The 12023-nt window shown below is 44.2% G+C and overlaps 1 protein-coding gene across 8 annotated transcripts in view; it reads left to right on the top strand.

The window, feature by feature from the left end:
* eml1 (EMAP like 1) overlaps positions 1-12023 on the top strand; it is a 203686-nt gene that overhangs the window by 61578 nt on the left and 130085 nt on the right. Inside the window, exon 1 of one of the 8 annotated variants that reach the window (XM_080202530.1) lies at positions 7278-7798. The exons of 5 other annotated variants lie outside the window; for them this stretch is intronic. In XM_080202530.1, the coding sequence (XP_080058656.1) occupies positions 7732-7798 (67 nt within the window). In that variant the 5' untranslated portion in view covers positions 7278-7731. Of the gene's footprint in view, positions 1-7277; positions 7799-12023 lie in introns of those variants that run through there. 2 more of the 8 variants (XM_080202533.1, XM_080202534.1) reach the window with 2 other exon arrangements.

Raw genomic sequence — 12023 nt, 5'->3', positions numbered from 1 at the left:
CTTGGCTGATGGTAAGCCAGCCCCATTATGGGAAAACCTGCCATGGAGGGTGGTGGGGGAGGACTGGAGAATTCTGCCCAAGGAGTGGAATGTAGTATAGGGAGTCTGGCACATGCACGGTTAATGGGGGACTGAGTATAGTGATGTAAGAGAGCACATGGGCCATACATAGGGGTCAGTCTTGTGTTGGACAGAGATGTGTGTACAAGCAAGAATGGAGACAGCTAGTTTTAACCCTATACTGCCTATATACATGTAGTTCTTGTAGTTTATAAATACATGCAGTTAACCTACCAAAGACTTTGTTAAGACTGATCAAATGGTATCCAACACCTTTACAACACGGAATACCTGGCTGATCTTTTACCTTTGCTAATCCAAGTTATTCGTTAATTTTTCAGATCTTTGTGAGTTAATTCCCTTCCACACACCAACTCAGCCAGGAGCACGCAGGTGGCTGCACTGATTGGTGTGTGACAGCAACATCTGAGTTTCCTTCACTCTGGGGAAGCACATGATCTCTTTCAGTCCCCTAACAACCAAGCTTAAAATTCAGCATGTGGGAAATTTCTGGAGATGAGACTTTATAAAGGCGGTGTCCTTTGAATCCCTGGCAAAGAGACACATGAGCTGCAAGTAATTTTAGCATCTTTTCCCAGTTAAATAAACCACGGTAATGATCTTAATTCACTATCAGAACTGCTGGCCACCACTTCATGTTTCATGCCCCTAATAGTTATTGCTTGTGCGATTTTTTTTTTCTCTCTACTTGCTTACTCGAGTACTTAAATCTGACAGGCATGGACTCAAAACACAATGTTTCAAACTCCGTTTCTCTCTTGAGGTTGGCCAGCTTCCAGCAAAGAGGGGGAAGAAACAATGGTGGAGTAATGGTTACTCTCCTGTGGGACGTGCCACCTGACTTCAGACTGTGGGAAAATCTTTCATCTATTCACAGGGTGCCATTGTGCATTGAGTGCTTAATCTCTAGTACAAGCAGGGAGCTAATGCTGAAAGATTATCTGAAATAAAACACCCATACAACTCCACTCATTCGATTAAAATCTTTCAGACACTTAATAAAGATCAAATATGGCAGCAACATCATTCTACTCAGTCATTCCAAACAATAAAAAATTCTAGACCAATTTACATCCGTATCCAGTGGGATTGACTTGTGTTTATTCTGTGGACATTATAACCCTGTAAAAAATGTTCAGGTGTACTAAAGGGGAGAAGACGTTGAGCTGCATGTCAGATTGTTTTTACAGTTTAATGTTAAACTACCACTGCTTTTTGAGAAAACAAGCAAAGACCTATTGGGGTGTCTCACTAATATTTGTGTTCATTAGAAGGAACATTGGAGAAGGGAATTTTTGTTCAAGAACCCTGTGTTAGTGATATATCCCAACAAAAATTCCAGAGTGGCATTTTATCTATGTACACACTCCTCTGTGAATGGACTTTTTTTTATTCATTCTTGACTTGTGGGCATTGCTGGCTGGGCCAGCATTTATCCCACCCATCTCTGAGGGCAGTTAAGAGTCAACCACATTTCTATGGGTCTGGAATCACATGTAGGCCAGCCCAGGTAAGGACAGCAGATTTCCTGACCTAAATTAGTGAACCTGATGGGTTTTTTTCAAAACAATGGTTTCATGGTTAACATTAAACTTTTAATTCCCAATTTTTATTGAATTTCCCCATCTGCCATTGTGGGATTTGAACCTGGGTTCCTGGGTTATTAGTCCAGCAACAATACCAGCACCACTGGCCATGTTGCTAGTGATAGCTTGTAACTTTATTTGTCCAGGAGGAACTGGACTGAAGTTACCAGACTGTTTTTACTTTGGGATCTTACAGCCAGTCTGGGCAACCATCAGGGTAGTCTGGATTAGATTTGAACCCCGATCCACAGCAACGAAAGGTCAGCATCGGACCCATTCTGTTACCTCATGGGATTTAATGTTGTAAGTTTAGGAACTATGTCCCTTCTGGGTGCTGTCAATACATCAAGATGTTAGAGGTTAATTTACAATTTAACATGAGCGTCAGTGCTTTGGACTGCAGGCTCTGATGGGGATGGGCAAGGAGGTGAGAGGAGGGGGAATTTCACACCGCTGGTTAGTATGCCGGATCCCCCATTCCATCCCACTGGGAACCTGTTTAGATGGTTAATGGCCATTTAAGTTGTCAAAGGGCAGTTGGAATTTTTCAGTCAGCCTTCAGCCCCTACAGGCAATGGGGAATGGGGCAGCCCTCACTTTTATACAACTTCTCATAAACTGACCCCCCCTCCCCCCCGATCACCAGAGAATTGCCTCCAAGTGATCCTCAGATGCCATTTGTCTGGTGCTGGGCAAGAGACAGAGTCAGAACGGATGGAACTTTCCGGCTGTTCACACCAGCGGGGTCTTTTGTGCCTGCTGACAGAGTGCCCCCACCGTGGGTTATCTGGCAGGGGTGGGGGCGAGGGTGGGGTGGGGGTGGGGGGTTGGAGTATATGGGAAATCCCATTGACAGTGATGGGACCAGAAGACCCTGTCACCGGCCAATAGCATGCCATCTTCCGCCCGCGAGAAACACTTCGCAGGGTGACCAGAGAATCGCCACCCTCTGCTTTTAAGATTCTGTGTCTCTGCCATTGCTGATTTCTTTAGCCATTCTTGTCCTCCCCATAAATATGTAGCATATTCAGTAACTTCTGTCGAAGCATGGAGTTGAAGAAGGTTTCTATTATGGTTTTAGCATAATGCAAGAGAGTTAAGAACGTAAGTGGGTAATGTCCTGAAAGTGGAAAAGTGGAGTTCAGAGTGGAACAAACATGTGGTAAATTTAAGGAAATCCATAAAAATTAGATGTGTGCAGCCTGTGATTCTGTCCATCAGCAAATGAAGGCTGCTGTGTAAAATTAGATTGGCGTGGATCAGCAGGATATAATGGTGTACGTCTGCTGAGCAAACTGGATTTCCTTCTGTCAACTACTTTATTGTTTTTAACATCCTGTGTCTTGAAGGCCATCCTCTTGTCTGCACAACTTCACTGTGAACTGATGCCATAGGCCATGATTACAAAATATAGCATCCAAAGCTTTTTATGTATAATATGTATAATAACGAAATGGCACGGTGGCAAAGTGGTTAGCACTGCTGCCTCACAGTGCCAGGGATCCGGGTTTGATTCCAGCCTTGGGTCACTGTCTGTGTGGGGTTTGCACTTTCTCCCTGGGTCAGTGTGGGGTTCTCCCGAGTGCTCCAGTTTCCTCCCACAGTCCAAAGATATGCTGGTTAGGTGGATTGGCCATGCTAAATTGACCTTTAACGTCCCAAGATATATAGGTTGGTGGGGTAAATATGTGGGGTTACAGGGTAAGCTGGGTAGAGTGGGTGCAGACTCGATGGGCCAAATGGTCTCCTTCTGCACTGTGGGGATTCTATGATTCTATGACACAGAAGAATTCATTTTTCCTTCTTTGTGTAAGGTTCGCCATTTTGGAACCCCTGAGATAATTCCAAATTGTGCTTTCTGCTTTTCAGTGTAACCTTCCTTTTTCTTCAGTTTTAGCCTGTCTGTTCTCCTCCTGCCCAGCTCTCCTGAAGGCACTGAATCCTCGCTGGGATACAAGGCAGCAGGTTATCTGAGTGCGATCCACACATACATACTTCTAGCAGGGATTGGTATAGAGATTAGGACTGGCCAGAATGCAGCAACGCCAATCACAAATCTCCTTCCACTTATTGCGAGATCAGTAACTCAGCACAGCCTGGGATCAAACCTGAAAGCTTGCGAATGGGTCTGTGGTGCAACCAGTCCCCAGGTGAGGTTCCCCAAATTTGTTAACCTGAGCCAGCACCCTTAAATTGTTATGCCCCGAGTGAGGAGAGGTGAACTGACTCCCTTCCATTATTCAAGCCCCTCAGCTAGCCTTAACAAGATTAATCTAAAAAAATCGCCTTCGCGGATACCTTTTCCCAGTTCCAATACTTAACGTTTTAAAAGGAGTCACTTTAACCAGGCTTTCTTGAGTCAAAGAAAGAGTGGGTTTATTAGCCACTAAACACACAATAAAATACATGCATATTTCTGATCTGTATGAAAATTTAATACATTGTAAGTCAGTAATAAATATATATTTGTAGCAGTCCTTGGCACTTGAGCAGTAGATGATTGAGCGGTTGTGATTTGTGATATGAGTAGTGCTGACTTCAGCAGGCGAATTGTCAGTTTTGGGAGTCCACTGTTCTGCAGTTTGGTTTAGAAGTTTCCCGATCTCTTTTCAGCTGTGGTCTTTGCTGACTTGGCTTACTTGCACAATCAGAGGGAGAGCTGCACCTGCAAAAACTTTTACAGGGGTGCTGCTGCTGGTCAGCTTTTTTCATCAGTGTCACACACATGATGAAACTCCCAGCACTAGTGCACACACAAAGACAGACACATACACACACACGCTCACACACATGCACATGCAAACGCACGTACACACATGTACGCACGCAAGCACATGCACACGCACGCACACGCACATGATTTTATCCCAGTCTTTGCATATATCTGAGAGTCAAAATTCACAAATCCATCTGGACATTTCTCACAGGGTATTTCTTGTTGTGGAGACACTTATCTCCCATTATCCCCACCAGGGATAGCAATTAGTTTCTGTATACTTTAGCCTACTTAAGACAGTAATAAATCAACTTTATAAAAATACTTTATAAACTTTATGTTGGGCCCATATTCCAGTTCGATTGCAGATGCTTGTTGAGTGATTGAGCAGAGTGGGTGAGTGTGAGTTGTGTCAAGGCCATTGCTTCAATGACAGCTTTGGCTGTTCAGTGATTGTCAACAATGTTGTTAATAATCCACCAAATGACTAAAGCACCTCAGGATATCCTGAGTTGTCAAAGGCACTACATGATTGCAAGCCTTTCATTCTTTCATGTACCAAAGAAAAGGAGTGATTTTAGCTAGATGTAGTTCTACACAATATTGGTATGTGTTCATGTTTTTGCAAGCACCATGAGGGACATGCGATTTATTTCCGTTGGACAATATCCTCTGATAGTCTGCCTGTGGCTAATCAAACAAGTCTAATTAAATATTTTGAGGAAAAATCATAGTTCCCAAAGTCGTTTGTTAAATGTGTTGCAGTTTGCTTCCTATCACAAAACTACATTTTTAATTCTGCTTTCGATCTGGGATTGGTATTTCTTATATTATTTTGTGTAACCTACTACATTCCTTCAGCTAGTGGAGTTACAGGTGGAATCTGGTGAAAGACGCTTGAAATCTTGCAAATTGTACATTCATTTTAAAACCTGAAAAATGGTTGCCGCTGTTTTTATTTTGTTCAGTAGAGATGCTTTTTGAAGTTTTATTGTTGCTCGATTCACTTCACCCCCGTTCTCACCCCTATCCCCATGTCCATAACTCCCTGACACTCCTGCTGTGCACAGGACATGAGTAGAATCCTTGCTCAACATGAAGCATGAAATAATGTATTTGTGCAAAATTTGGGGACATGACCCTATCTTGAAGAGGATCCCAACAATCCTATCAGTGGAGAATAGCAGTTTAGGCCTCGTTCAACCAATTCAACATTGGTGAAAGTCTAAAGTTACGAAATGGATCTTTACTTTAGAGGTTGGGTAGGTTTGGGTTGTTTTTGTTGAAGCAGAGAAGACTGAGGAGCGACCTGTACAAGATTATGAGGTGAATGAACAGAGTGGATAAGGAGCAGCTGTTCCCTTTTAGTTGGAGGGTCAGTCACGAAGGGACATAGGTTCGAAGTGAGGGGCAGGAGATTCGGGAGGAAGTGAGAAAAAGCTTTTTTACCCAGAGGGTGGTGATAGTCTGGAATGCACTGCCTGGGATGGTACTACAGACAAGTTGCCTCATATTCATTAAAACGTACCTGGATAAGCATTTGGCATATCATAACATTCAAGGCTATGGGCTAAGTGCTGGTAAGTGGAATTAAGTGGGAGTTCAGATGTTTCTCATGTGCTAGTAGAGACTTGATGGGCCGAAGGGCCTCTTCTGCACTGTATGATTCTATGATCCTATTTCAGAATCATTCAGAATTTGGCAGCAAAATAAACTGACTCCATCAAACTAACCTGCTTATTACACCTGGCTTCTTTCAATGATATGATCATTTATTTTTTAGATAATTATTTCAAAAAGCCTGACAGGAATAATAGTAATGAAACTTAAATATTCGGTAAGGAAATATTGGTGATAAACTGACTGTAGGTTAATGGTGCCGGATACTGTTGACAGCAAACTGAGAATGTGTGTGTGTGCTAAATATGCTACTTCACTGGTGTGCAGGTACAGGAATTATTCACAAACATTAACTCTCATTTGGCCAAGTAGTTAAGTTTATTTATTTATTTGTGTCACAAATAGGCTTACACTAACACTGCAATGAAGTTACTGTGAAAATCCCCTGGTCGCCACACTCCAGTGCCTATTCGAGTACACTGAGGGAGAATTTAGCATAGCCATTGCATTTCACCAGCATATCTTTCGTACTGTGGGAGGAAACCAGAGCACCTAAAGGAAACCCACGCAGACACTGGGAGAACGTGGCACACAGACAGTGACCCAAGCCGGGAATCCGAACCCGGATCCCTAGCCCTGTGAGGCAGCAGTGCTAACCACTGTGCCGCTGTAGAGTTGCTTCCCCTATCTGGAGGGAGGACAAAACTAAAAGCAATAGGCCGGAGACATCTTGCAGGCGTTGACTTGGGAATGAGAATGAAAAATCAGTTAAAATGCGTCTCCCCCTCGCTTTCCACAACTGCCAGCTACAAATAAACTTAATTAACTTCTTTACGTCTTGAGAAAAAAAATCCTACGGCGGGAGTCAAACCCCAAATACTCCGCAGGCAAATCCCTCTTCTAATAAACCGCAGGGCCTGCCGCTGGAAGAATGGAAGCACTTGGGAAGCAATTTTAGAATAAAAGTCTTGGGGAAGAAGTCGAGTCTGCCTCCACTAAATGCAGTTTGTACACGGCTTACACCAGCAGCATCGCTCGGCCCAGGAATCTTTGAATTGGGAAGCTCATTCATAAGATGAAGCCATCTTCATTCACTGTCGCCTGTGCTGGCACTGACACTCTCCCTGCTTTGCTATCGAAAGCTCTGGGTGGAGACTGTCCGGCTGCTGTGACAGGCTCGATGCAGATTAGCTGGTGGAAATGGCTGCTTGATCATAGGTTGTCTGCTCAGCCTGAGTGAGACTGAGAGATTCCTGTAGATTTCCCCTCTTTACAACTTCCTCCCTTAATGTTTGCCCAGGTCTATTTCACGCCCAGTTTAGCAGCAGCCACCCCCACATCAGCTGGTCGGATGCGGCAAGGGCTACGTGGCTGCAGTTTAAAAGGATGCTAGTGCTGTTTTTACCGCTCTAACATTACCGTCAGGCTAGAACTACAGTTTGGCAGTTCCCCCCCCTCTCTCTCTCTCTCTCCCTCCCCTGTCTGAGACATTCAGCTTTTTCTTCCCCCTTGCGAGCTGCCTGCTGTGGAAGTTTGGAGTCTGAACACGCAGCAGCGTTAGAAGGAGACTCAGAGGGGAACACACACACACAGCGAGAAACTGATTGAATGCGTTGCGATGGTAACTGACACTGGCAGGGAGACCCCGGAAAAGTGGATGGTGAATGGGGGACATCTCCAGTGGCAAGCAGACTAAGTAAGGGAGAGAGTGGAAGGAGCAGCTTCAGCATGGAGGACGGCTATTCCGGTTACAGCAGCCTCTACGACACCTCCTCGCTGCTTCAGTTCTGCACTGGTAAATGATCTGAGCTTCTTGCTGTTAGCTTTTTAATACAGACAAATCTATCGGGGGTTAGAATTTAAGACCTACGTTGTGGCATTCTTAAAAAGGTCGGGGATCCCCTTTATAGATATTATTGCAGGAGTAAAAAGCAAAATCATCCAGCCCCAGTGATCTCAGGCTAGGCCACTTTCGGCTTCAGGTTGAATTGTTTAAAATGGGAAAGTTCTTGAGCTTTCCCATAACTTAAAGGATGCGTTTTATTCAGCCCACTGCAGCCTCGGATGATGGTTCTGGGATAAATTGCTACCAGGCACTCACTGAGCCTTTATAGATTTGCAATGCTGATTACATTGTGTTCTTGTAACCTTTTCTGAATACATGCAGTCGGTGTGAATGTGATATATATGTCAAGACTGGTGCTGATAAACAGAGATGTTGAGTTTTTGGATATTCAAATTACTCCAATCAAATTTATTCAAATTACTCCAATCCTAGTGTCATAGTAACACGATGCTTCTATTCAAGGGAGTTGACTTTCCCCTGTTGAATATTTTGGGAACATTTTTTTCTGCACCATGGGTGCTAAATATATTCAGGTTGTTGTTGTACAGTGCATTATGTAACAAAAATTGACCAGCTCTGACAAAGGGTCATCCAGACTCGAAAGATTGGCTCTGTTCTCTCCCCACAGATGCTGTCAGACCTGCTGAGATTTTCCAGCACTTTCTGTTTTTGTTTCAGATTCCAGCATCCGCAGTATTTTGCTTTTAAATTATTTTTTGGTGGTAGTTCCCTCGATTCCCTATCCTTCATTACCATTATTTCCAATAGTGAATGGAGCAAACTCTGTACCGTACTTTGGGACCCTGTGCCACTTTTTGGGCTGCTGCCAACAAAGACCCATAAGGCCAACACACCTTCCGACAAAGGGGACTGTGATGAGGCATGGGCCTCATTTGAATCCCAGCTTGGTGAGCTGCTGATGCCAAGTGGTCATTACAAGGCAGCACGCCAGGCTTGGGCCATGGTAATGTTGGCCAACTGAGAATTGGTAGCACCTGGTGAGGGGTGGGCGGGGGTGCGGTGAGGTGAAGGTGTGGGTAGGCAGGAAAGAGGGGCCAAGTCCAAATCAGTGCTTAATTATATCGCATAGGAGTAGCAGCACAGGGCCATTCAGCCCAAACAGCCAATCCATGTCAGTGTTTAAAGTAACGTATATTTATTAATCACAAGTAAGGCTAAAATTAACACTAATGATGAAGTTATTGTGGAATTCTCCTAGTCGCCACACTCTGGCACCTGTTCGGGTCAATGCACCTAACCAGCACATCTTTCAGATTGTGGGAGGAAACCGGAGTACCCGGAAGAAATCCATGCAAATACGGGGAGAATGTGCAAACTCTACACAGACCCAAGCCAGGAATTGAACCTGGGTCCCTAGTGCTGTGAGGCAGCAGTGCTAACCAGTGTGCCATCATGCTGCCCATATGCTCCACTCGAGCTTCCTCCCAATCTTTCCTCATCTAAATCCGTCACGATCGATTTCCTTCTCCCTTGTCTAGTTTTCCCTGAAATGCACCTATACTACTTCTGTCCCAATGGTGGAGAGTTCCCGATTCCCATCCCCTTTGTGGGCTCGTACAAATAATGATAAACTTACCTTTCTGGAACCTTTCTGCTCTAATGCCTGTGGAACATGGTGCATACTCTGACTTCTTTCATCCTAAAATGAGAATGAAAGCTCTGATGTATGTCATGGGGCCCATATTTATACATTAACAGGGATCTAACACCTGAACCAGGTAGGTGCTCAAATAGCCATCGATTGGCCCCCAGTGAAGGTTGCAGCAGTATGAGGGCTGTCGTGATTGGTGAAATAATTTGTTTGGGGATTTGTTAAACTGCCCCCTGAGTACCAATTTCAGCCAGTTGCAATCAGCCTGCTATCAGTCATGTGACAACACATTTGCTGTATTTTTATTTATTTCCCCTCGCATTATTTAAGTAAAGTCGCATTGTTTTAGAAAATAAAGCTGATTTGAGGAGAGAGAGGTGAATTTCCAGCAGGTCCTTTGGAGATGAAAGTTGTAAATAACAAAACACTACTCTGTGACGTACAACCTGAATCCACTCTGTACAGCTGCGATATAGGCAGCGTCTAATGTTCTACTGACACCAGTTAATTATTGATTGGTAAAACACTCCAGGCCATATTTCAGGACACTATCTAAGAAACAGTGAAGCCAGAGTAAGTCAGAAAGTAGTGGCTGGTTGATGCCAAACTTGAGTTAGCAAATCCTGTCTGAGGGAGGAAAACTGGCAGAGGTAAAGAATGTGGAGGTTTGTAACACTATGATAGGAATGGGTTTAGGTGGGAGATGTGTAACCAGACTTGATTTCACCAGAGTTAGATTACCATGAGTGGACTGTAATTAGTACCACCCCAAACGTCACACGGAACAGTAAATGAGATAAGTGAAACCAACCATATGATTTAGGCAACCTCGAAATGATGTGGTTCTCATATATTCTTCGCCCAGTGTAATCTTGATTAGGTGCTGCCAGTAATGCCTGGATATCAATTCCAGGCTGACAGTTCACAAGGGGTGGGGAGAGGGTGGGAGAGTGGGGAGGGAGAGAATGAGGAGGGGGGAGGGAGGAATGAGTAGGAGTGCTGAGAAGAGAAAGAACAATATTCTAAATTCCAACAGAGCTGGAAGAACATCTGTGCACTAAATGTGGGCATCTGGTTTGCAACTTGTAGACATGTCATCACCTCAGTGGGATTCACGAGATGTGTAAATAGCTGGTCTGAAGAAGGCTCATTGATAATGATTGATAATAATGGATAGGAAAGGAAAGCTGTCCTTGCTTGTTGCTACTGACCGGCCATGCCGCACACAACTGAAATTTAGCAGCTGGTTTTGAATTGGGTCTTTGTGGGTTTACGTCACCCCACTTAGGAATGGTGGAACAGTGGTTAGCACTGCTGCCTCCCAGCTCCAGGGACCCAGGTTCAGTTCCGGCCTCGGGTACCTGTCTGTGTGGAGTTTGCACGTTCTCCCTGTGCCTGCGTGGGGGTGCTAAGGTTTACTTCCACAGTTCCAAAGATATGTGGGTTAGGTTGATTGGCCATGCTAAATTGTCCCTTAACATCAGGGGGACTAGCTAGGGTAAATACATGGGGTTATAGGGATATGGCCTGGGTGGGATTGTTGTCAGTGCTGGCTCAATGGGCCAAATGGCCTCCTCCTACATTGTAGGGATTCTTTGAACAGTAGATTTAAGACAATTATTTCTGTCAGATGATGATAAAAAGACAAAGTAGCCCAGTTTCAGTGGCCGGGAATGCAAAGAGTAACTGTGATATTAATTTAGAGATGTGTTGAACTCTCGCAGTACTTCTATTCTTCAGAAATGGATTTTTTTTTTGGGTGGTGTAAACAAGAATTAGTTTCCAGAGCTGGCCCCGGTGCTTGGATGTCAGGAGTGTGTTTATGTTTAGTTGATCTGGCAATTCCCTTTACACATGAAGGAAGAGATAAGCAGCTCCGGGGAATTGAAACTGTTGTGCCAGGCAGGGGGTTGTGCTACAATTACACGATGACAATTCCACTCGGCAGAGACAGAGAGCAATCGCTGAGAGCAGTGCTTCATGTGGAAGGCACTCTGACTTGTGCTAATTCAGTTCCCGGTTTTATTACAATAGCTGGGGATGGAACGGCTGAGAATCCAGATGGCTCTTCTGCTGTCTTCATGTTGCCATGGAATTAGATGGGGAGCGGGGGGAAAGAAATGCCTCAGCGTTTAGGTCAGAATGTTTTGGTTTTGGAGAATGAGAGAGCTACAGGCTGCACAGAGAGAAAAAAAACAGAGAGGTAAATTATTCCATTTACTCTGCTGCGCCTTCAGATAGAATAATTCAACTTTGTATTGGTCGGACATTTCTCATACTGGCATTCATTACAGCATCAGTCTGTGGGCCACATGGTCTCATCCAGCAACTGTATTAAATAGATAGGAACACAGGGTCACAGACTTTACAGTTACAGTGATTTATGGTGACACAGCCAGATTACAATGTAACGGCCTCTGTTTAGCTACAGTGGATAAACTGACCTGTTATTCATGTCAAAAACTATACTGGTGGAAAGCAATATGCATGCAGTCCACGCTGGGTTTTATTAGTGTGGCTGAAAATTCTAATTGACGAGAGATAAATCATTTGCTGTGATGC

The sequence above is a fragment of the Carcharhinus amblyrhynchos genome, chromosome 14 (assembly GCF_965287045.1).
Source record: "Carcharhinus amblyrhynchos chromosome 14, sCarAmb.v2.hapA, whole genome shotgun sequence".
Lineage (NCBI taxonomy): Eukaryota > Metazoa > Chordata > Chondrichthyes > Carcharhiniformes > Carcharhinidae > Carcharhinus > Carcharhinus amblyrhynchos.
Note: the sequence above shows the minus strand (reverse complement) of the source record. Positions and strands in the feature narration are given on the sequence as shown.